The sequence below is a fragment of the Emydura macquarii genome, unplaced genomic scaffold (genome assembly GCF_026122565.2).
Source record: "Emydura macquarii macquarii isolate MOO-44397 ecotype Brisbane River unplaced genomic scaffold, CSIRO-AGI_Emac_v2 contig_1146, whole genome shotgun sequence".
Taxonomy (NCBI): Eukaryota; Metazoa; Chordata; order Testudines; family Chelidae; genus Emydura; species Emydura macquarii.
Window position 1 is genome coordinate 12,190,368 of NW_027131283.1, and position 24,133 is coordinate 12,214,500.

The following is a 24,133-nucleotide window of genomic DNA, read 5'->3' on the forward strand; positions in this document are numbered from 1 at the left end:
AGAGAGAAATCAAAAGGTGCAGCACCAGCAGGCTGCTGGTGGACTAAAGGAGTGTACAAGGAGGCAGATGCAGCAGAATCAGCCTATTATTGACTTCATTTCTGCAGCTTGCAGGTTGAAGGGGGTGCACAGTAAAGCAGAGTGAGGAGCAGAGGCAGACTAATAACTGACTGCTTGCTTAGGCAGTCTGTGTTTACTTTGGACAACATTAGAGTCATGTACGTGCACAAAAGACACACGTACTTTTCCAAAAGGCCAAGGGAAAATGCTGTGCTACAATTTGAAAGGATGGCAACCCCCGAGCTGATTGGGCAGCGGAAGAAAACTGCAAACGACCTTGGACATGACGACGGAGTAGCATTGCCAAATAATCTCAGGGCTAAACTAAATTACCTTTGGCTTCAATTCTATTTTGTAACACTGGGATCAGCAGAAGGTTCACTGCAAGATAAATCAAATACTGCAGTCGCATCAGATGGGGGATTAAGTGCTTACAGTGTTTTAAGTAGTCTTCCTTTCTTATAATATCTGTGTAGCACTGTAGGCCAGGCTTGCCATAAGTAATTGGACATGGCTGAGGCCCTATTTCTTGGACAACAGGAATAGGAAGGTAAAAGGATCAGCAGGCTGGAAGCAGAATGTGTGTAATAGCTAAGATAAAGGGGACCACCCATTTACAATGGACAAAATAACAATGAACAAAATGAGTCTGGAATGTAAGACGAGGTAAGGAGAAGGCTGTGCACGGACAGTGTGTGGACAAAGCAAGCTGTATAGGGACTGGTTCCTGCAGAGTAACCAAGCTAATCCGGAAGCACGTAACGCAACATGTAATTCAGAATGCACGTGTTATTAGTGTTGTTAAAAATGTGTATAAGGAAAAGTTTTGCTGTATAACTTTGGATATGTGGTATGTTCTATTCCCACCCCCTATGCTTGAGTCAAATCCACATAGCATAGCTTTGTTGTATGCCAAATACAGGAACCTGAGTCATGAGACTGGAGTTGAACTGAGTTCTTAGGGAACTGAGTGGAAGAGATTTGGTGGAGCACCAACAAGTGTGAGTTGGGGAATTTGGGCAATTTTCCTCAGAGCAACTCACGTTGCCTCAAAGCAGAAGAAATTAATGAAATAGTGAGTCATACACAAGTGTTTTTGGCTGTTTCCTATGTCTGTAATGGGTTAAATCCTTGCAAAAGCCCAGAAGGCAGAGTGACTGTACACCAGAGATGGCAGTACCCTTATGGTACATGGAACTAAGTTGCTTAAAACACCTTTCCCACACACTTTTGTACAATATTCTAAAAATACTTACTTGAAGCTCTCTCGCCACTATTTGGTTCTCTCCTTGTGATGCAGTGGGATCATCTGGCTGTGATTCGTTAACTATCACTGTCCTCATCTTCAGTCTCCTGGCGACCTTCAGTGGGATCTTCTTCTGTTGTTAGTTGATTCCTGGCATTCTTATAAGCAAACATTGGATAGTAGGGGACCTACACTTGAGTTAAATAAAGTGTTAACTGTCTGTTCTGGGCTACGACTCGAGTTCATCAAAGTATATGCTTAAGTTATTTGCCAAATCATGGCATGTACTTGAATGGAATTATGGGGGTTTTCTTGATGGTAAAGAGCATTGACATTTTGTTTAGCCTTCTGCCTATGCTTTTGTAGAGGTTGGCAACTTCCAATCTAATCTCACATTTAAAAAAAAATTGACATTTATGGCAGGAAGTATAGACCAGATGTAAGACAATACTTGTTCTATTTGTGTTCTTGCAGAAGCAAACATACATTAAATGAAGTCTGATTTTCATGGAATGTTGTTGCCATATTTTTGGTGAAACACAGGCCAAATGTAAGAACTTCTTGCCTAGCTTACTTTTTTGGTGGTGAAAGGAAAAACAAAGAATAAATGAAAATTTTATTTTAGTAAACAAAGAATTAGAAATTATTTGGAGCGTCTGATTTTCAAGGAACTTGATATACTTGTTGATCTTTATGCGAACATACACTCAATTTTTTTCTTCCACTTTTTGTCCCTATCTGCCACCCAGCTGTACAAAACACCATAGCTGTTGGATGCTTAGCATGTGCAAGCGTTTATAAAGTCAAAGCCTCTGTTTGTATATTTTGAGGTTTAAAGAGCTAAAACCATTATTGGCAGGTGGGTCCATCCTCATTACTTTGTTCACCAGTTAGGCCTAATTTCCAAAACAGTAACTTTGGTCCACTGATTTCCGGTCCCACGCTCTTCTTTATTAGGCATGATCTTAATCCAGTCCATGAGTTATATCAGTAGGCCTTTTGGTTTGGACTAATTCACTTGGTCTCCCTCTTGCACCTTTTCCCATCAACCTTTGTTGTTATAGATTATTGTGACATTTGATAAACTTTCACTCACTGTTTACAGTTGTGCTCATAATTAGGGTAAATTTGTAGGCCCAATTATCTCAACATATCCAAAGAGAGGGGTGGAAGAAATAAATCAACAGAGGTGTTTGTCCTTATTAATCTGATCCTTGGTAATTAAACAGTCAGGCCTGAACAATGAACCAGAAGGAGATTACAGGGAGAGTCAATGGAATTTGGAAAGAGGGAATATGGGACTCTAAGGTAAAAGCAGAGAGTAAAAATAGTGGTTAATTCTCAGGAAAAGAAAGTCATAGAATGTTTATGCTACAAATGAGATCTACTGGTTGAAAGCCAAAGTTAAACAAATGCAGACTAGCAAATAATATGCGTATGTTTAATGGTAAGGTAATTAATCACAGGAACAGTTCCTCTAGGGAGGTGGTGGCTTCTCCATCACTTGGAGTCTTTAAATCAGTATTCTCTTTCTGCCCACCACCTCCACACACATGATACAGTTCTGCGGTGACCTGAAATCCTACTTTCACCATAGAATCATAGAATATTAGAGTTGGAAGGGATCTCAGGAGGTCATCTAGTCCAACCCCCTGCTCAAAGCAGGACTAACTTCAGCTATATCATCCCAGCCAGGGCTTTGTCAAGCCTCAGCTTATAAACCTCTAAAGATGGAGATTCCACCACCTCTCTAGGTAACCCATTCCAGTGCTTCACCACCCTCCTAGTGAAAAACATTTTCCTAATGTCCAACCTAGACCTCCCGCCCTGCAACTTGAGACCGTTGCTCCTTGTTCTGTCATCTGCCACCACCGAGAACAGCCTCGCCCCATCTCTGACTCAAGAATATTTCCACCACGCCACTGAACAACACACTAATCCACAGATACCTTCCTACCAACACTACAAGAAAAAGAATTCTGAATGGACTCCTCCTGACGGTCGAAACAACAGACTACACTTTCACATAGAGTGTTTCCGCTAACATGCAGAAGCTGAGATTGTAGACAAGCAACATTGCTTGTCCCATAACCTCAGCTGTGCAGAACGCAACGCCATCCACTGCCTCGACAACAACTCTGACATTATAATCAAAGAGGCTGACAAAGGAGGTGCCATAGTCATCATGAATAGGTCGGATTACGAACAGGAGGCTACCAGACAATTCTCCAACACCACATTCTACAAACCACTGAGGAATACCAAAAGAAACTACAACATCTACTTAAGAAACTCCTTAAAGAAACATAGGAACAAATCTTCACAGACACACCCACTGAGCCCTGACCAGAGTTATTCTACCTGCTACCCAAGATCCACAAACCCAGGAATCCTGGACGCCCCATCATCTCAGTCACTGATACTCTCACAACAGGATTATCAGCCTATGTGGACTCTCTCCTCAGGCCCTATGCCACCAGCACGCCTAGCTATCTTCACGATACCACTGACTTCCTGGGAAAACTACAATCCATCGGTGACCTCCCAGAAAACACCATCCTAGCCACTATGGATGTAGAAGCTCTCTACACCAACATTTCACAAAAAGATGGACTACAAGCCATCAGGAACATTTTCCCTGATGATGATATGGCACATCTGGTAGCTGAACTTTGTGACGTTGTCCTGACCCACAACTACTTCAGATTTGGAGACAATTTACACCTTCAAGTCAGTGGCACAGCTACGGGCACCCGCATGGCCCGCAGTATGCCAAACATTTTTGGCTGACCTAGAACATCGCTTCTTCGAAACTCGTCCCCAAGCACTTCTTTTTTACCTACACTACATGGATGACATTTTCATCATCTGGACCTATGGGAAAGAGTCCCTCGAAGAATTCCACCAAGATTTTAATAATATTCACCCCACCATCAACCTCAGCCTGGACCAGTCCACACAAGAAATCCACTTCCTGGACACTACAATACAAATAAGGATGGTCACATTAATACCACCCTATACTGAAAACCGACTGTCCGCAATACATACCTTCATGCCTCCAGCTTCCAGCATAGATACATTACATGATGCATTGTCTATAGCCAAGCCCTAAAATACAACCATATTTACTTCGATCCCTCAGACAGAGACAAACACCTACAGGATCTCCATAAAACATTCTTAAAACTACAATACCCACCTGGGAAGGTGAAGAAACAAATTGACATAGCCAGACGGATTCCCAGAAGTCACCTACTACAGGACAGACCAAACAAAGAAAACAACAGAACACCACTAGCAGGGTTTGGTAGACACAGAATTTGCTGGTGTAAAGTGTGAGAGCCCATTTGGGTATGCTGATGCACTCTGGGATGAGGCGGAAGAGACAGGTCAGGCCTGGCATCAGCGTCATGAGCACATTGCGCACCGATGTATAGTTGTAGACATGTCTCCCATCCACATCGCGGAAGTGGTAGCGGTGGGCGAGGTCTGGGCTGAGCAGGACCTTGCCGCTGTGGCGCATGATGGCAGGATCCGAGGCCAGGCCCACCACACACTTACCACTGACTTCGGGGCTCTCTGAATTAACAATCATCTTTCGCATCAGCACGGTCCACGGCGCTGAGCCCTCGACCTCCTTCAGCACCGCCTCCGTGCGGACAATGCCGGGCCACAGAGACACGCAGGCCACGCCATGGGGGCGCAGCTCGACGGCGCAGTCGGCGGCCAGGCGGTCGCAGGCGGCCTTGCCCACGCCATAGGGCACATTGAACAAGTAGCGCAGGCCGCCGGGCGAGGAGATGATGACAATGAGGCCGCGCCCGGCGGGAACCATGAGGCGGGCGGCATAGTGGGTGCACAGATAGTGGCCCCGCAGGCCCCTGTTGTTGACCTGGTCCCAGAGGGCCGTCGGGCTCTCCCAAAAGGGCAGCCCCTGCTGGGCGATGATGGCATCCACCCCGGAGAAGGCGTTGTTCACCAGCACATCCAGCCGCCCGCCCTCCGCCTGCTGCAGCCGCTCGAACAGCGCTGCCACCTGCTCCTCCTCCGATGAGTCGCACACCATGGGCACGCAGCGCCCGCCCCGGGCCGACACCTCCGCCGCCGCCTGCGCCAGCGTCTCCCGCTGCCGGCCCGTGATGTACACGGTGGCGCCCGCCTCCGCCAGCTGCAGCGCGACCCCTTTCCCCAGGCCCCGCGAGGCGCCGGTCACCAGGCACACGCGGCCCGACAGCCGCCCGCCGCCGGACATGCTGCCTGCCGTGGGAGGGCTGCGCAGAGCCGGCCGGCCGGGGGAACAGGCAGCGGCAGCAGCACCAGAAGCCGGGGACAGGGATGACTAGAGCCGCGCCGGCTGCAGCACGGTTAAATAGTGGCCGTGCCCGGACCGAGCCTCCCCCACCTCCCTTAGAAAGACACCGCCCTGCCCCACTTACACCAGGGGAGTGGCCCTTGCGTGGGAGACACTGCTTGGCTCAGGCCAAACCCGTTCCCCCAGGGCGGCCAGGGGCGCGGCTGGGTCATGCCGGGACAGGCAGGTTGTGAGGCAAGAATCACCTCTCGGCCAGCAAGGGTAGCTGCTTACTACTCTCCCCCTCCCCTCTGCGGGGGTTGGGATGGGACAACATGGCTCCCAGTCAAAGTTCAGCCACCCAGAGCTCTTGGCACAAGCACTGCACAGCCTCTTAACCGCCTCCTCCCCGCACACTAGCTGCGTTGTCACCCGCACTGAATGAAGGGAGAGACAGACTGGAGTTGGGGTTTACTAAAATTAGACTAGAGCTGCGGAGCTCTACATTCTCTGGAACTTTTCTCTGCAACGTTTATTCAGAGGATCAGTCTGTAGAGGAAATAGAATCAGTGGCTCCCAGCACACACACACTGCATGACCATGATGCTACTGTACAGCTACCACAATCACTCACACATTATGGAAACAGAATAACAAGAACTTAGCTGCCTTGACAACTGCAATCAGTAACACACATGCACTACCACTTGAATAGGGTTGCTTCTATACTGAAATGCTGGTAGATGTGCTATAGAATGGATACCAATGAAAACTCGTGCAAGAGTAAATACGAGCCTTGGTGAGCCATACAGTAGTGACAGTACAGTTAAAACCTTGTGATATTGTTGTCACTCAGGAGCAAGGAAATATAATATAAAATAATATAATACTCCATACTCCAAAGGATTGACCAGCTCACCCAATTTATTGTGTTGTTATTGTGTCCATATTTATATGTCCATATTGACAGTGGTACTGTTGGCACCGGTGGACTGACTGAGCGGCAGTGGAGTAGGTGATCTGGAAGTCGATGCTGTTAATCCACTCCCGCAAAAAGATTAACGTTGCATCAATGGGAGGGCATTTCCCATCAGCACAGTGTAGTGGGGATGCCATGCTACACCGAAGTTAGGAAGTCCACAGCAGATACTCAAGCTACTCTGTGTAGCTTGAGTATCTCCTGTGGACTGCCATGGAATTTTGCCGGTCGTGTAGACCCAGCCAGAGTGAAGATAAGACCCAATCTTGCTTCTCTGCAGGATATGGAGTACACAGGATCAAGCCCATTCATGTTTATTACAAAAATTAGCAGGACAAACATTTTTTTTCACAATATGTAATTAAAAATGCTGAAAATATTAAATTATAAACACACTGATTGAAAAGCTCTCTAAATGTATTTAAGGTTTCACATGCACTGAGTTCCGTAGCAAGTAAGACATCCTTTAAGGAATCCTCTCTGCTGTGAAGAGTTGAGAAGCCTGGCGGCGAGCCTTAAAAAGAAAATGAGGTGTGTTCAAAGAACAAAAATATCATTTAGATTTTGTAGTGGTAGGCATTAAATAATTTCAAAACAGTACTATAAATTGGTTATAATTTTTTTTAATGTATTAAAATACTAGAGGCCATTCCCAAGGGCGGGGCGAACCCAGACTGCAGGGAGGAAGTCTGTACCCAGAACTTCCCTCCCAGACTGATCCTGATTGCTCTAATTCACTTAGTACTGAAGCTCGCCAACTGGCCTGGAGACTTCTAATGCAACACAGGGAGAGCGGGAAGAAATGGGACGGAGCCACTACACAGGACATATTTTAAAAAAGCTCTCAAAATAGAAAAGCAGCAAGAGAAGGTAGCTAGCGTGTTCCCTAGTGCTCCCCTTCCACCTCCCCCAGAGGTGGATCACCAGAGGGCCCATTGGACACAGCCTCCGTGCAATGTAGGAGCACAATGGAGGTTCATAGGCAATATCTCCTCAGATACCCGGGGAAGACTTTCTGTCTGTCCAGCAGGGTAATCAAGCTCCTACACTAGCTCTAATTCATACAAGAACTGAAGTTTAATTGATTAAATAAACCCGTAAAGCAGGGATTAAATCACGGAAAATTGCCTTGAAATCCTTTCAGAGAAACCAAAGCATTACTAGCCACTGTGCTGGAAGAGAGAAAACTATTGGACACCCGAGGGTGTACCACTTGGAGCCCTCAAAGGTGGGTGTGCTCATCTCTGCCTGTCACTCATGAACCATGTAGCAAAAATGTATCCTTTGGAACATGTATAAAAGATTATTTAAAAAACACAACTCAAATTTTATACAATGAGCGATGTGCATGTGTAACCGCCTAAAAAATTTAAATAATGAAAATGTTAGCCAACCCCCAATAAATAAATGTAAATGCAATATAAGCATAATATACACAAATAACCATACCTATATTTTCCCAAAAACAAACAAAACCACTCACTTAGCTAATTTTTCTGTTAATCTTGGCCTAGACTGGCAGATCACTTATTAAAAACCCTCCAAAATTACCCAATTTTTACAGCAGATACACAAAAATATTTAAAAAATCAAACCATACAAATAATGCATGAAAATAAAAATATACTAAAAATTGCTATGTCCAAAAAAAAAAAAAAAAAAAAATTTAACCACCTATCATTAGTACAATATTTTCACAAGCTAGTCACCCACAACAACAACAACAAAAAAATGTCTAATGTTTCACCCCCTATTAATTGTTTACTTTTAAGTTGTGTATGTTTCATTGAAACCTGCATTGTGGTGTTCAGAAAAAAAAAAATGTATTTAAAATTGAAACCACAAACCCAAATTGCCTCCCAGTACATTACTCCCAGGGAGCTATGTAAATGGTGACCCATTCAACCCTTTTGGATTGAAGGGTCAAAATGGGGAGGACAATGTAGACCAAGAGTAAATATTTTGGTTTATTCATATTATTATTTAGGAGGCAAATGTGAATGTGATACCTTAGTTATAACACCCTGAGACACTGTTCCTGCAATTGTGTTTACACTTGCTTTGTTTGGGGAACATCCTGAGGCCTTTCTCTTAGAACACACAATTGCTTGCCTGATCCCTATCAAAAGAACACTTGTTGTGAAGGTACTTTGCTAGTTGATGTTAGTGGAATTCATACTGATGACTACTTCCACGCTAGTACCCTTCCTCTTCTTAGAATTGTAATTTCCTCTTTCGATGTATATCAATTGATTGGAATGTAGTTTCAATTTGAAGTTGTAATTGTATTTTAAGTTTGTTTCTCTTTGAAGTAAAAATTAGTTGTGTGATTGAGGAATGAATGAAGCATGTGTGTGATAACGAAAAGGAAAGGCAGCAACTCTAAATCTCCATGATGAGAGGGAGTGGAGAGAGACTTTGTTTTAATAACTTTTATGATCCAGATAGCCGAAGAATACAGACCAAGATAACCCCAAAGTATGGAGGAGTTTACCCCAAGGACAAGAACAAGACAGGAACAAGGAGATAATGAAAAGCCATCATGCTCACAACTGTTACGGGTGACTGAAAAGTCACATCAGGATACAAAGCAGCATAACACAGAAAGACCCAAAGACCCGAATGGGAACTAACTACTATAAAAATAGAGTGAAAAGATGAGGACTTTGGGTTCATTCTGCAACCATCCAGGAATATCGGAGTTGTGACCAACCAGCTCCATTCTCGTGTTCAGTCCACCTAGCCAGTGGATGGACTCGAGCAACTAACAGACTAGTACTTATACTCCATCTGCAGAACTTTAAGTGCATGAGTGTGTGTGTGTGTAAACAATTACTTTTAAAAATTTCTTTATTCACAATAAACACGGCGTATTGCCGTATCCCCCTAAATAAGATCCTGCTGTTTATTTCATTTACAAGTATTACACTGGTTTACATATAAGCCAAAAACCTCTTGCTGCAGCCTTAATCTCAGTGTAAACAAGATGAAATTAAATTCCCTTTATATTTTCAAGTGAATATGGTATCCTTTGTTTGTGAGAAGAGCTCAGTATTCTTTTAGAGAAAATGTTGTTTACATGTAAAGTATTATGTACATGCACACAAAACTGATTTAGGAAACTTTTTAAAGAAAGGTAGAATATATATATATATTTTGATCTTGAATATTCGTTTAATTAGAATTATAAGAGCTTGGACCATACGAATGTGTATTAAAGTGTTTTAAAATTCTTACTTTTATTAATGAAGAATATACAGATGGGTGTTCTGTTTTGGGTTTTTTTTTTGCTGGAGTGTGGGGTGGGGAAAGATGAAAAAAGATCACAACATATCCAAATACCCACTCTGGATATATACAATGGATAAAGACAAAAAGGACACTTCTATTATGTCTATATACAGAAACTTTTCTAGAATACTTACAACTTTCTCCTCCGGTGAGAGCACACCATCTACAGCCACTATTTGGTACTGCTTATTTTTTAAGCTACCAACAAATTTCCGAAATAGTTTGAGACTGGTATCATCACTGCTTTGTTTTAACAGTTTCTGCATTTCTTGCGACGGACATCCTGGGTCAAATATTAGTAAACATAACGTTCTATTCTTCCTTTCTTCTATTCCAACGATAGTACGGCTATGTCCTAAATTCAAAACAGTAAAATGACAGTAAAAATTACCATCAGGTACTAAGACTTATTTTATTTTACATTTCTCTTTACTTATAATAAATAAGTTTTACAAGAAATAAATTGGGAAATTTGCTACATGGGAGGCAGAAAATATGAAATGTCATTTGAAATTATACGTTATATAAATAAAATAAAATAAATAAATAAAAAAATAAGAGAGCAAGAAACTAGTACAGTGTATGCTGACCTTGGTGCTGCATGTAGATAGGTGGTTTAGGGGTACATACTACCTTTGTACCACCATCTCTGTTTGAAGAATAGTAGCTCAAAACCCATTCAAATAAACGAGGATGTGTGCTCAATGGGCCAGTTGGCTTGTGAAAGTCAATGATTTGACACCTGTAAGAGATTTAAGATGACAACTTAGTGTTATAAAAGGTTGAGGTTCTTTGTTTGAAAAGGATTTGTAGTGCCTAACGTTTAATCTGTAAGGTCAGATACACTTACCACTGCCTTTAAAAAAATAGAACGAGCAGTAGTTTCATAATTGTGTGGAACCAGAAGCTGGCCACAGACCCTGCACGTCTGGAATGGCCCAATGACAATTCAGCCACATATCTTCATATTATGCTTCATGGGTTGTTTTTTTTTAAAACTACAGCAAAAGCTATATGTAAGAGGCAATGTGATTTCTATTGCCCAAAACTGGAAAAAGTTATCCCTTTGGATACAAATGTCCATTCTTGGTCTTAGCTTAAAGGTAATTTGGGAAGTTTATGAAAATCCTTTCAACTTCACCTTGAGTTATCCAAAGTGGCAGGAATACATACTTTAAGTTTGAGTAATAACTTTGGACACACACAAATCCACAGCTGAACTTCAAATTTTTCATAAAACTCAATTAGGAAGAGTTGTTGTATAAGTTTTAATGAATATGAAGCTATAAGTAAAAGTGAGTTTTATACATAGGCAGTATAGTTGTATGGAATTTTACTACATTTTAAGATGAATAACTGCCTGTAGTTCTGTGCAGCTGCATAAATTGCGTGGCACTTTAATGATGTCTCATGAGCATTTACAGACTGGTTACATTTAAAGCCAATGAAGTTGAATAGGTTATGCAGCTCCACAAGCAGAGTGCCTGATTATCACTCTCAAGGAAAGGAATTTAAAATAAGATAACAATGGCCTAAATTGGTTTGAGAGTACAGATAAATTCAAAACATAGCATATGAATAGACTGAGAATTTTGGCACCTGCACTACCGTCAAACTTGATGTGAAGAGAATAAACGTAAGTGTGGTCAATTATTAGCTCAATAATTATAAAATTAGACAAACAGCATAGCGTACTGTCATGTGTTACTGCTTAATATGTTTAGTTTGGAATTGGAAACATCCCTTATTCTTAAAGGTTATTGAGAATCTTCACTGAAGATCAATACGTACTTTAACCTGAGACTGGTTAACAGAGAATAAATTTCACATGCTCCTATCCATGCTTTGGTACCATGTAATCTATTGCTGAAGTGAGATGCTCCTTGAGGATCAAAACCTTCTTTCCACGCATCTTCAATCATAGACTGAATTTTTGGAATACAAGGAATTAAAGTATTATCTGAAATAAAAAAGCAACATTGAAGTTGCTGATGCCATCAACTGAAGCAATCTCTATCACTGCTAAGAGTATAACCAAGTCTTAATCAATGTTTCATTTATAAAAACAGGAATGACAGATAACCAGAAAGCCTTAATGTGTTACAAAAATACATTTCTATTTCTAGCTCTTAACTCTAAAATATTAATTTCACTTGTGTTTCCTTCAATATCCAGTCTTCTTGTCTCAAATTTGTTCCTGAAAATTTCTAGACTACCTGCTAATGATAAAGAAAATATTTAATAGATATCACTAATCTATTAAGTCTCAAAGTTTACACTCATGGTTTCGGATTAATCAAAATGTTGTATGCAGAAGTTAACATTCAATATGGTAACTCACTGAATATACCTCTCAAACAGTCATTATACAGGTCATTCCTCAATAATGAAGAAAGCAGCATTTGAAAGTTCCTGTAGCCACAACCCCAGCCTCTGTCTCCCAAAGATGAGTGGAAGTGGTCCACTCCTGTAGAAAGCCATACACGCCTGACATCTTTGATTTCGTTCTGATAGTATCTACACAGTGCTTCAATGACTCCTAAAAGAGAGAAGTATAAACTTTAAGCCTACACAATACACAGGTTAATGTTCTCTAAGGGCAGATTCTCTCTATCTAGGAACAGGTTGAGAAATCAAAAAGACAACACAGGTCAGAACTGATGAATGAGTATATAGCAGTCAGTTAAATCATGGGCTTAGTCAAATTGTCTGTCTGTAAGTGACAAATTTCATTTCTCTTCCATATACCATAACTTGATGAATTAATCTCTCTCTGCTGTATTCTAAAAATCCAGCTGAACTTTTCTGCTACTGCCACATCAAGTGGCTTTTCTAAGATCAATATAGCAATCAATGCATGAAAATAAAACAGCATATGTATAATTGGTGAATTGTGAACTACAGAAGTGGTACAAGGGACATGCTAATTACTACTAATTGCATAGCAAAAAAAAAATAGTTCCACCAGTTAAAGCTACCTCTCCCTATATCTCTTTTTAACCATGGAAATCCTTACAGATACTTGGTAATCTTCTCAAACTTCTTCCAGACCCTCAAATATTTCACTTTTTTAAGGCAGCCCTAGAACAATTACTCACCTAAGCCACATCCCCCAAAGTAATAAGTCCATGAGTGGCATAGAACTCAAACTTTCAAAAATTTGAAAAGCCACTCGTGTTTTGTCAAGTCTTTTCTTGCTGCATAACAAGAATATTTTTGCAAGTATCCTTGCATTTATCTGTGCATTAAGTGCCCAAAAGCCATTTACTGCCTAATTTTTGTTGTCACAAACATTACCCCATAAAGTTTACTAAGCCTGCAGTTCACTGTTAAGATCTCAAATCATTAAGAACTAAATTTGTTAATTCCAATTAATACAGGTGGAATTAAAAGCTAATTTTTAACTGCCAAGATCTGAATTAAGGTTTCTGTAAGCACTGGGTCATGAAGTTGCCAACTATAGCTAAGCTAACAAAACTCTGATCTCGACAGGCAAATAAAAGAGGAATGGATTTTCAATGCCTTTTAAAAGAAGCATAGGTCATTTTCAGTACACTTAACACATTGGAAGTAGTTTGGGATCTAAACTTTAGCATATTAAATGCTATCTGAATTATATACTAAGTAAACATCTACCACTGAAGAGTCTTTTCTCCTGGGTTCTCCAATTAGCAAGAGGGCTGAACTTAACTAGGAACAGTTTATGTTGAAGTTGTCACCAAAAGAATCACTGCTAGAAGACAAAGCTGCCACACAGTAAGGTAGCTTTCAGTAGCATAAAACGCAGGGAAGTGCTAAGGAAAATATACTGCTGTATGCAGCATAAAATAAGTTATCATGGTACCATACTATTGTCTTATCGCCATCAATGGTACATGCTGTATCTGGGTCACTGAGCAAGCAGTACACTCGCTTCAGGAGAAAGTGAACATTATTGGCGATAGAAGATTGAATAAACAACCTTCTGGAATTAGCTGAGTCCCTCCGAAACCCAAAAAGAATAGCAAGTGACTCGTCTGCAAAAAGAGACATGAAAATGTAGGGGAAACCACATTAGATCACGTGTAATCCAGACAAGCAGGCAGAGGACCAAATGGACAAACAAGACAGCTGGATTCCAAGTTTTTAGAGTCATCCATAGCAGAAAGATGGAAATAAATGAGAAGTCAGGAATACGCTGGGCTTTACTAAATTAACAGATAGTACAAGTATCTAGGGATATCCAACAGCCCTGAATTAAGACTGAATCCCTTTCTAAATTATCTAGGTATTTACATAGTACAGAAACAGTGGTGAGTTTGATAATAGTAACGACAGAATTAGAAGACAAATACATGAGTAAATAACAAGAACATTTTAGGCACAGTAGCAATTCCCTCATAATGACCTTTGGTCTCTACCAGTCGGCGCTGAAAAGATGAAAGGATCCATGCTCTTCCAGCAACACAGTTTAAATACTGACCTGCGGTCTTTGTTTTCCCATCATCTATACCGAAAGCCAAAGATTCCATCATGTCAGCTTTTCTCTTATGGTATTCAGAAGGCTGCATCCTTCCCCTAGTCACTTCCCTTTCCATATTCTTTAATGACTGCTGCTTGTAGCCTCCAGAACAATCCAAGCCATATTGAATCTGTTGAGCATAAAATACCAATAATTTTAATTTGTTTCTTCCTGCTGATTATCATTGTGAATGAAAAAGAATGCAATTAACAGGTATTGTTGTGAACAAATATATTAACAATGATTCGGAAGTGTTAGAAACATGGAACTGATTCTGGCACGTGGCATTTTGTGCTCTACTGCAGCTATGTCAAACTAGAACTGGTAACAGAAGGCACCTTTCCAAGGAAAGTGTTTGGTCATATGAACATTACTACTGAAAGTGTTATGCTGATTTCAATTAATAAATCTTACTATTTTTATAAGTTTTTACTGAATTTGGACCTAACAAACTCCCTTTCTCAAAGGAATTAATTTTACATTCATACTTTATTATGTGACAGCTATTATAGCCAAACATGACAGCTATTTAATGCAAATAAATAAAATTAAATAATAATATTTAACATGTATTAGTGCTTTGCATAATCAAAGCTCTGTACAGACATTAACTAATTAATTCACACAACATCCTTGGGAGACAATTCACATTTCACAGTTGGGAAAAATGAGACAAAGGTGAAATGACTCGCCCAAAAAGCCACTCGTCAAGTCAATGGCAAAGCCAAATTTGGACCCCAGTACCTCCTGACTCTCTCCCTGTGCCTGTTTCGCCAGACCACTTTACCTTCCTCCCAAGGCAGTTCTGAGTCTCATGATGGCACTCAAATTAGAACTTCCTAATAGAAGCATTTCTCCCAGCTTATTGTTTTGTAGTGAGAGTCTGACAAAGGTCACTCAGCCAATCAAAACACAGTTTAGTTTTTAGTTTTTATAAACTGGAATTTCATTTGTCAAAAATGTGTTAATGGTCAGACAGTAATGACTGAAGTAATGAAATATGACCTCCTGTTGACAGAGCTGCTTGACTAGAGTTTCTTAAGTTAGATACACAGTAGGTATGTTCAGTCCAATCCAAGACAGAGCTTGACTGCTTTTTATTATATCACTAGCCTCCTATTAAAATTTATTCTTGTATTATAATACTGTATAAGAAAAGCATGACTCTCTCTTCATATGGTACAAAATGCTCTGCACACCTCTATAATACATCACATCTGGGATACCACCAAATTTAATCATTCCAGGTTCAGCTGTGCCTGCACAGTATTTATCACAGAGATAAATAACTATGAAAAGTTAGGCAATTTTAATCACTCATGGAGAAGGGCTTCAAGTCTCACCTTATCCAAATTAATCTGAATTATAAGAAGTTACCAAAATAATAGAAACATTATTTTTGTAGTTGTTCAGTTTTATTACTAAATTGCTAGCAAACTATAAATCATAGGCAGTTACCAAGCAAAAAATGTGAAAAATAATAAATAGCAAGATACAAAAAGAGTGATGTGAGAAACTAAACCGAGAATGCAAAAAAAAAGAAAAAACTCCAAGATACTGTTTGTGATTGCAAAGTTTTTCAGTGTTACGATGTGGATGCCATTGAAAAATATACGGTACCTGCAGTTTTTTAAATTCTTCTCTTTCTCGTCTTGCTTCTTCTAATCCCTGCTGTCTGTCTTCTTCATTCTGGAGCTGCTGAGCCAGTTCTAGATCACTTAAACTTCCACCTATAGTTATACCTACTAGTAACATTTTAAAAGAAAAGAAGATGAATGCACTTTTCAATAAGGTTAACATAAAAATTATATTTACCATAGCAACATGTTTGCATATGCATAGCTGGGTACAGGATGACATGGTGAATACTAAGGTTTGTTTTCTGTACTGATACTAAGCGAATACTAAGGCTTGCTTTCTGTGTACGGACAACAAAAATTAACAAAGCAGACAAGTTTGTAGGTAGAGTTCAATTTTGAGGAACTGGATGGATGTGCCATGGGCAGCTATATACTGAATTGTAAGGGACTCTTGCGAAGCTAAGGCATCTATGTGGATTTGGGTTATGTCTGGATGATAAAGCATGTGAACTGAATTGATCTGGAAGTTAACTAGGGCCTTTTTTTTTTTTTTTTTTTTTTTTAAAAAGAGATTGCATTGATAGGAAATATATTTGAGTGAACTTAACTGTAGGTTAACTCTTTTTGGGAAGGAATTCCCATTTTACTAAGCTGTTAACAAAAACTTTAAATAGAACTGGTGTAGATGGGATCTGATGCTATGGAGGGTTATGGGCACTGTTACCTGACAAGCAGCACTTGTAAATGCTACCAAGGAGACATCTTCTGTGTCTGGAAAAATCTCCTTTAGTTTGTTAGAGAGGAGCCCCAGTCTGTTGGACATTACTAGTTAGAAAACACCAGATGCCCACTGACAAACTTTATCAGGCCAATGAAAGGTTGGGTGGCATGAACTGGAAGTGAAAAATAGAGAAACCTGGAGTCAAGGATTGAATGAGAGTCTGTAAAAAGAGTACAGAGCTAGAGAGCCAGAGAGGCCCATATAAGAGAGTAAAAATAACTGGTGAACCAGCACCAACTCTTGGCAGGAAAAAACCTGAGGATAGTTTATTTTAGTTTTCACAAATGGTGACTTTTAAAAAAAAATCATACTTGTATGTATGTGACTTCAGGAAAACTACATGTGTGAAATTTAGAGCATGTCTGTGTATTTGGACTGGAATATTCTAGGGAGCTGAAAAAAATATGAGGTAAGCAAGGCTAGTTTTTTAAAATAGGTCTCATAAATGTTTTAATTTTGCCTAATGTACACTACATCTACTTAGTGGTTCCATAAAAAATTGAATTGTGATGGTTTGCAGTAGGTGTAGCTTGTGAAAGTGGTCTGTAAAGGGGTAATTATAGGGTTTTACCTCTCACTAATTGAAAAACTTAATGTAACCTTAAGTACACACTTGACAATGACAACTCCCTAACAAAGTTAAGTGACAATTTTTCTTTTACAAACCTAGACAAATGCTTGAAAAGTTCAAACTATCTTTTTCTTGATTTGTTTTGGTAGTCATAAATAAATTGAAAAAAAGTACAACTAATTTAAAATACTTTTTATCAGTAACAAGTTCTGATCTTTCGATATACCTTCTGAAAAGCAGTGTTCCTCTAAGTGCAAGTCAACATGTTCCTGGAGAATCTTACTGTTTGAACAGACAAGATCACACATTGGACATTCATATAGCTCTTGACCATTTCCTATATTTAAAGAAAAATGGATTTAAAATGGGACAAACAATGCTATTTGGTATTTCATAAGAAAAAAAAGCAGACAGTATATATTCTGTGAGGGATGTTCAAGCTGACAATAGTGATTAATTCTGTACTGATATAACACAAGAATTTCCTAGTGAATACACCAATGAATTGTACAGAATAATTATACTATTAAAATGGATTTGTTTACGTTAAGAAAATTAAACCCGTCTCATTTAATCTATACGATAAGTCTATTGGTGGAAGGATTCTCTTTTTTTCTGTCAAATAACTGCTCATCAAGCATAATATCCTGCCCCATTTAACGTGATCAGAATTTGTTACCAAGTTCTTCACTTCAAAGAGTAGATGTTTAGCTTAGAATATCCACTGAGCAGTAACAAAAGAAATTTCTACTGTCAAGCAAGGAACCCACATTTCCAAAAGAACACTTTTCCTGCCCTTACAGCTGTGAAGCTAACATGCAAGGGGGGAGGGAGGGGAGGAAATCAGTTTGTACTTTTTTCTGCTTTATTATATACAAAAAGAGGCTGGGAAGTTTTCCCTACTGCCACCCAAAAGAGTTTTTTCTGCTTATTTTTCTAAGCTTAGAAATATAAAAAAATATTGTTTGCCTTCTCTGTTTTTGCTCAAGGACTCCTTGGAGGACCAGAGGACTGGAATGGGGAATTGCTCACTCTTACATAGATGAGATACTGTGATGAATCTTTAACAAAGCCCTTTTTTCATAACTTTTAATCATTCAGTCTTTTGATTTAAGTGTGTTGTTAAAACCAAAAATAGTTTTACAGCGAGTGACAAAAATTCACTTTCCCCTGGTGATGAGTGAGTGATGCTCCCTATGAGTAAAAGTTCATAACTATTTTCAGACAAAGCTTCTTATACTCCAAGAACCTACATTCAGCAACAAATTATGCAGAATGCTAACATTCTGCAAGGGCTTCTTTTAAATTTAAGAAATGTGTGTTTGTAATGAACTGAATATGCAATTATCTTATACACAATCAGCATGGTAGCACCATCTTATTTATATTAAATACTAACATTTTATGCTTGTCATTATGTTTTCATTTTTTTCTATGCTACAAGTTTCTGTAGTAATGTTACACAACTATACTGTAGAATAGGTCAGAAGTGAAGTTGCAGGTTGACAGTTCAGAAGGGGTTTTTAACACTTGTGGAGGCATGAAACTGGAGTTTGGAACTGTGAGATATGCACATTAGAGAAATGTTTGTGCTGGAATGATCTGCTGTGTAATAGTTAATGTTTAAAATAAATAGTAATTTCAGGTGCGAGAAAGACAGTAATGGTTGGTCTATACAGTTTTGTGGACAAAAGCTGACTTTTGTCAACAAGATAGTGAAGGTGTACATACTGAAATGTTCCTCCCACCAATGTAACGTCTCTGCTATACCAACATAATAAAACTACCTCAACCGGAGGTGCAGGGCTTATGTTGGTGTAGTTAGGGTGATGCAGTGTCAGTGTAGACACTGCATTCCTTACATTAGCTGTTGGCTGTCCCCTGGAAAGCTGAGCAGCTGGCCCCTCTCCCAGATGGCTGAACCCCGGGAATAGAAAGGGGAGAAGCCCTGGGCCGCTCCCTGGGGCTTCCAGCGGGGAAAGGGAAGGGAGAAGCCCAGGATGGCTTCTCTGAGAAGCTCCCAGCGGAACTGGGGCTGGGCTCTCAGTTCCCCACACTCACCCTCTTAGGTTGGTGGATGTGCTCCTGGTGAGGACGTACACCAACGACCAAGCAGGGTAGTGTGGACATTAGCCACCCAAGTAATTAATGCGGTGGCTGTAAGTCAATCTAACATAGGTTCATTTATCTTCGTAGAGAAGACAAAGCCTAAGATAGCTGGGACAGTTCATGCCTGTCAGAGAAGGTACTGGCACATTCAGGTTCTCAACACAGCATTGATTTACACTTGGTTAATTTTTTCAAGGCAATCTTTGCTGCTATAAGGGCTAGAAATAACTTAGAAAAAAGCCAAAAATGAAAGCTGGATTCTAAGGCTCATTTCTACATAAAGGAATGGGTTATGTGGCAAATTCTGCAGCTATGAAAGAACTAGCTTAGAACTCCCACTGCCCACCATACATTCAAACATCAGTTTGGGATATACACTGTTGGAGTTTTTGACTGGACATTCAAATATAGGTAAAATGTGACAACATACGAACCTATGGGATGATTTAGCTAAGGTTAGTCCTGCTTTGAGCAGAGCGCTGGGCTTGATGACTTCCTGAGGTCCCTTCCAACTCTAATATTCTATGATTCAATCACTGTTGCTTGATACAGCTTTTTATAATGGAAGACAATAATGTAACGTGGTCACTCCAAACACTTTTAAAAGAATCACTTTCTGGCCGAGATGCCAGGATGAAAAGTATTTCAAGCTACAAGCAACTGAATATGGATGTTCAGAATAGAACTCTATCACAACTTTTAACTACAGCAGTGATCTTCACAATGTTTCAAGCGGAGGCCACTTTGGCAAAAAAAAAACCTTCAACCTGAGAGCCACATCAACTACTAAATTTACACATTGGTTGCTATGGTAAATTACACAACGGATATATGCAGATGTACTTATTGACCACATGGTACGATGTGTGCAAATGTGACATTTAAAGAAGGCGTACTTTGATAGGCTCGGTACATATTCTAACGTGAAAAATAAAATAAATTGGAATATAAACAATTAGTCAGGAAGCCACACTTAGGTCAATGGAAGCTGCCACTGGCTCCCGGGCCTTGCAATGAAGAACAATGAACTACAGGGTAGCACTTTGACAACACTGCAATTAAGACTAAGGTTCCTGGATGCTTATTGTCTTCACCACCTTTGTCCCTGCTCTCTCCCAAGCTCATGAGGGACACTGTACCCACTTCAGTCTTAGTGGCTTTCCCAGCTCTTCTTCACGCTGAATGCCTTTTTCTTCCCAAGCATTAAGTGTGCATGAACAGATTTATAGTTTCTGGTCAAATGTCACTTTACTCTGTCAACTTCTCAATCTTTTTTATGTCATTAGCTTATATACATCAGAGAGAGGCGCAATTTAATCTGCCACAAAAAATTCCTTATTCCTTTGTTGCCACTACTGCATGTACCACATTTTCACACGGCTCAACAGTGTCACAGCCCAGCGTCACCACAGCCAGTGACTCTCGGACAGTCATACCCACCCTTAGCGCTAGACACCAAGCTGCCTTCAGCAGAGGCAGAAGCACGAGGCAAGGGGGCCCCGTTCGGTGTGAGCTGACTCATTACCAAGCTGCTGTCTACACACGTGGCGGTGCGTAGGGTCCATGCAGCTACAGCCAGCAGGACAGGGCGAGGCAGGCTGCGTCCACACCGCTCACCCGGCAGCGGGGCCCGGCTTTGCTAAAGACAGCCGTGTGGAGGCGGGCGGAGGGCTCGGGCGTGTAGAGATCCGTGTGCAGCGGAGGGCTCGATGCCCCACCGGCTAATGCCGGGGGCGTGCAGCCCTAAGGCGAGCCCCAGGGCGGGGGGCGCCGCAGCCATCCCCGGCCCGCCGGGAGCTGAGCGGAGTCGCGGCGGAGGGGAGCCGCACTCACCCGGGCCCGGCGGCGCGTCCAGGAGGTGGCCGTGGCGGGATCTCACGTGCGCCTCCACCTGGCGGCCCGAGGCGCCGCTCTCCCCACAGAAGGGGCAGTGGGGCGGGCCGGACCCGGAGGCGGGGCCCGGGCCCGGCTCCGGCTCGGGGTGCGCGCTTTCGACGTGGCCGCGCAGCTCGTCGTAGCCACCGGGCGCGGAGAACGGGCAGAGCGGGCAGCGGGGCTCGCGCTGCAGGTGCGCGCGCCGCATCTCCGGCTCCGTGGGCGGCGCCTGGCCGTACAGTCGGGCCGAGCCGAGCCAGCTGCCGTCAATCACGCTTCTGCCGCCGCCGCCGCCGCTGGGGGTGGACTGGTTCCCCACGCCCTTTCTGGTTTTAAGCCCAGCGCATGCGCAGTAGGAGCCGCGCGGCCTCCTCTCGCGATGACGACATTAGAACAACCGCCTTCTTCCCACAACTTCCGGTTTGAAAAGGTCAATTTGTCGTCCCCCCTCCGCTTCCGCCTGCAATCAAGGCCCGCCCCTTGTTCCGGGCCTGCCGCCCGCGGTGCATGATGGGAGTTGTAGTGGTTTTTTTGGGGGCGCCACGGGCTCGTGACTGCGGGCCCTGCCTCCTGGCCTGCCCTCGCCACAATCTGGGCGCGCAAGGCCTGCTGGGAAGAAGGGACTCGGCGGCGGGGGCGGGCTGAGGCCGCCATTTTGAATTGCGAATCTGTCCGCTCGTCTTCGGGGCAGCGCGCAGCGGGGACGTCTGAGGTAGCGGGAGCCGCCGCCTCGATGGGTGAGAGGGCGATGGCGATGGCGGAGGGGGAGGTACTGCTGCCCGCCCTGGCGCCGCCGGGCTCGGGGGGCGCGTGTCGCCTGCCTGCGGCGGCTCGGGTGCGCCCCCTCCCCCGACCAGCCTCAGGCCCGCTCGGGACTGTCGCCTCTTTGCCCGTCGGGGCCGCTCAGCGACGGCCTCCAGCAGCCGGGGCTCCGGGCAGGTGACAGGAGGGCGACCCGGGAGACTCCCCGCGGAGCTGGCGGGCCGGCGAGGGGGCTGGGCAGCGGCTCCTGCCCCGCACTGGCCGTAGCTGCTCGGGTCCGGGGCCCGTGCTCCGTGCTGGGGCCGGGATCGCAGAACAGCCCTGACCCGGCGCGCGCTCTCCGCCCCACCGCGCTCCGATGGGTCCTTACCCCAGATCAGCACCTGCGGCAGCCCCCAGCCTGGGGGGACGGGACCAGGGGCTTCAGTGCCGAAATAATGAACCCTTTCTGGGCCTGCTTGCAGAACTGCCTATTCCTTAACCCGGGGGCTTTGCAAGCCTAAGGAATCTCACACCAGTGCCCCCTTTTTATTTCACTTAGAGGTCTCTTTGCTGTCTGCTTTCCAGAGGCATGTTCTCTCACCAGGGGGGTGGGCTGCCTATGGTGTGGATTAGAAGCTGTATTTTCCAAACGTTTTGAGCCAAGCCCATGTGACACCACAGCTTTACAGGACTGAGATGGGGAAAACATTATATTGACAGTAGTGTCTAAGAGCCCCAATCAAAGGGCTTCATTCTGCTAGGTGCTGTACAGCCGAACAGCAGGTGATAGTTTAGGTCTCACATGCAGTTCTGTTATAGTTGTGTTGGCCCTAGGAAATTAGAGAGGAAAGGTGGGTGAAGTGATTTCTTTTATTGGACCAAGTTCTGTTGGTGAAAGAGACAAGCTTTCAAGCTGCACTGTACCAAAAGAAAAACTTTCTGTATCTTGAAAGTTTGTCTCTTTCACCAACAGAATTTGGTCCCATAAAAGATGTTGCCTCACCCACTTTGTCTCTCTGTGCAGGCCTACATTACCACTTAAGTTGGTCTATACACTGATCGGGATGTAAAAAAGACCCCCCCCCCCCCCCCGAGTGACGCAAGTTACAGCAACCTAAGCACTGCCCACACCTGTGCTATGTCGGCAGAAGATGCTATCTCCCACTGACATAGCTTCTGCTTCTTGTGGAAGTGGAGTAATTGTGCTGACAGGAGAGAGCTCTCCTGTCAGCATACAGTGTCATACAACATACAGTGGCACAGCTGTAGCTGTGCCGATGTAGCACTTCTAGTGTAGACCTGCCCTCCGTCCCAAAGAATTTATTATTTAGGTGTCAGAATGGATGCAACCAATGGACAAAACAAACCACGAAGGTGAAAGAGTGAGTTACAAAATGAACAGAGTTGAGCAGAAAAATGGAAACTTGCTTGTGGTCTGAATACCATTAATTAGCAAAAGCCTAGGCAAATAAGTTTTTACAGTCCTTCTTGAGAAATTTGGGCTTTATTGTTGGTATGAGAGAATTCCACAAATGAGCACTTATCCTGGTGCCTTGAACTTCACACTTGGGTGGTTAGTCAGTTTTCAGATGAGCGCTGCACTTTTAATTGTGTGAAAAAGATACCACTTTATTCAGCAGACCTTCTTATGTGTGTTCGGTGTTGTTTGATTATTGCAATAACAAATTCAATTCCTTTTAACTTTGCAGAGTGATTGAAGCTAAGAGATGATGGTAGGATTTTTAATTTTTTTTTTTTTTTTTTGCACATCAATAGAAACTTTAACCAAGTTTCAATCTGTTACACTAGTTTAAAACTATTGAAGACAATGGGTTAGAACAGGTATCACTGACAGCTTAATGTGGCCTTTGCAGAACCATTGTTATTGATGATGAATCAGAAGGAAAAGATCCATGTTGATATTTGAATCCCAGGTTGTTTGAGGTGGGCATTTAAAAAATAAACAAGTTTGTAAAAAAAGTAGGGTTAGTATGTCTAGTTATTAATAGGCAGTAAACCTCAATCTGTCATTTTCAGTCACTTTTCACCTTAAAAATGCCCCCATTTTTGACATACAGTTAGCTTGTTCTGTGAGAGAGGGA

General features: G+C 42.4%; 2 protein-coding genes and 1 pseudogene across 4 annotated transcripts in view; 1 reads left to right on the forward strand and 2 right to left on the reverse strand.

Moving 5' to 3' along the window:
• Positions 1-1,383: 1,383 nt before the first annotated feature.
• On the reverse strand, positions 1,384-5,659 carry LOC137152034 (dehydrogenase/reductase SDR family member 1 pseudogene; annotated as a pseudogene).
• Positions 5,660-6,407: 748 nt separating this feature from the next.
• ZUP1 (zinc finger containing ubiquitin peptidase 1) lies at positions 6,408-21,583 on the reverse strand. 3 transcript variants are annotated; one of them, XM_067546632.1, is made up of 9 exons: positions 21,246-21,583; positions 17,530-17,640; positions 15,992-16,113; positions 14,333-14,501; positions 12,212-12,409; positions 11,662-11,830; positions 10,461-10,612; positions 10,005-10,225; positions 6,408-7,093 (listed from the first exon to the last, which is right to left on the reverse strand). In XM_067546632.1, the coding sequence occupies exons 1-9, from the start codon at positions 21,493-21,495 to the stop codon at positions 7,046-7,048; spliced, it is 1,440 nt and encodes a 479-aa protein (XP_067402733.1). In that variant the 5' UTR covers positions 21,496-21,583; the 3' UTR covers positions 6,408-7,045. The 3 variants fall into 3 exon arrangements, with proteins under 3 accessions (XP_067402733.1, XP_067402732.1, XP_067402734.1); XM_067546631.1 differs by having other exon boundaries at positions 15,992-16,116; XM_067546633.1 differs by having other exon boundaries at positions 12,221-12,409; positions 15,992-16,116; positions 21,246-21,582.
• Positions 21,584-21,847: 264 nt separating this feature from the next.
• KPNA5 (karyopherin subunit alpha 5) overlaps positions 21,848-24,133 on the forward strand; it is a 31,901-nt gene continuing 29,615 nt past the window's right edge. The window contains exon 1 of the mRNA XM_067546639.1: positions 21,848-22,024. Coding sequence (XP_067402740.1) covers positions 22,021-22,024 — 4 coding nt within the window. The 5' untranslated portion in view covers positions 21,848-22,020. The remainder of the gene's footprint in view (positions 22,025-24,133) is intronic.

Excerpts from the sequence above, each read along its gene's own strand:
- ZUP1 (XM_067546631.1), bottom strand. The coding sequence starts at position 21,495 with ATGCGGCGCGCGCACCTGCAGCGCGAGCCCCGCTGCCCGCTCTGCCCG. Across the intron at positions 17,641-21,245 it reads GGACGCGCCGCCGGGCCCGG|GAAATGGTCAAGAGCTATAT; the intron begins GTGAGTGCGGCT and ends CTTTAAATATAG. Across the intron at positions 12,410-14,332 it reads TGGGAAAACAAAGACCGCAG|GAGTCATTGAAGCACTGTGT; the intron begins GTCAGTATTTAA and ends TCTCTCTTTTAG.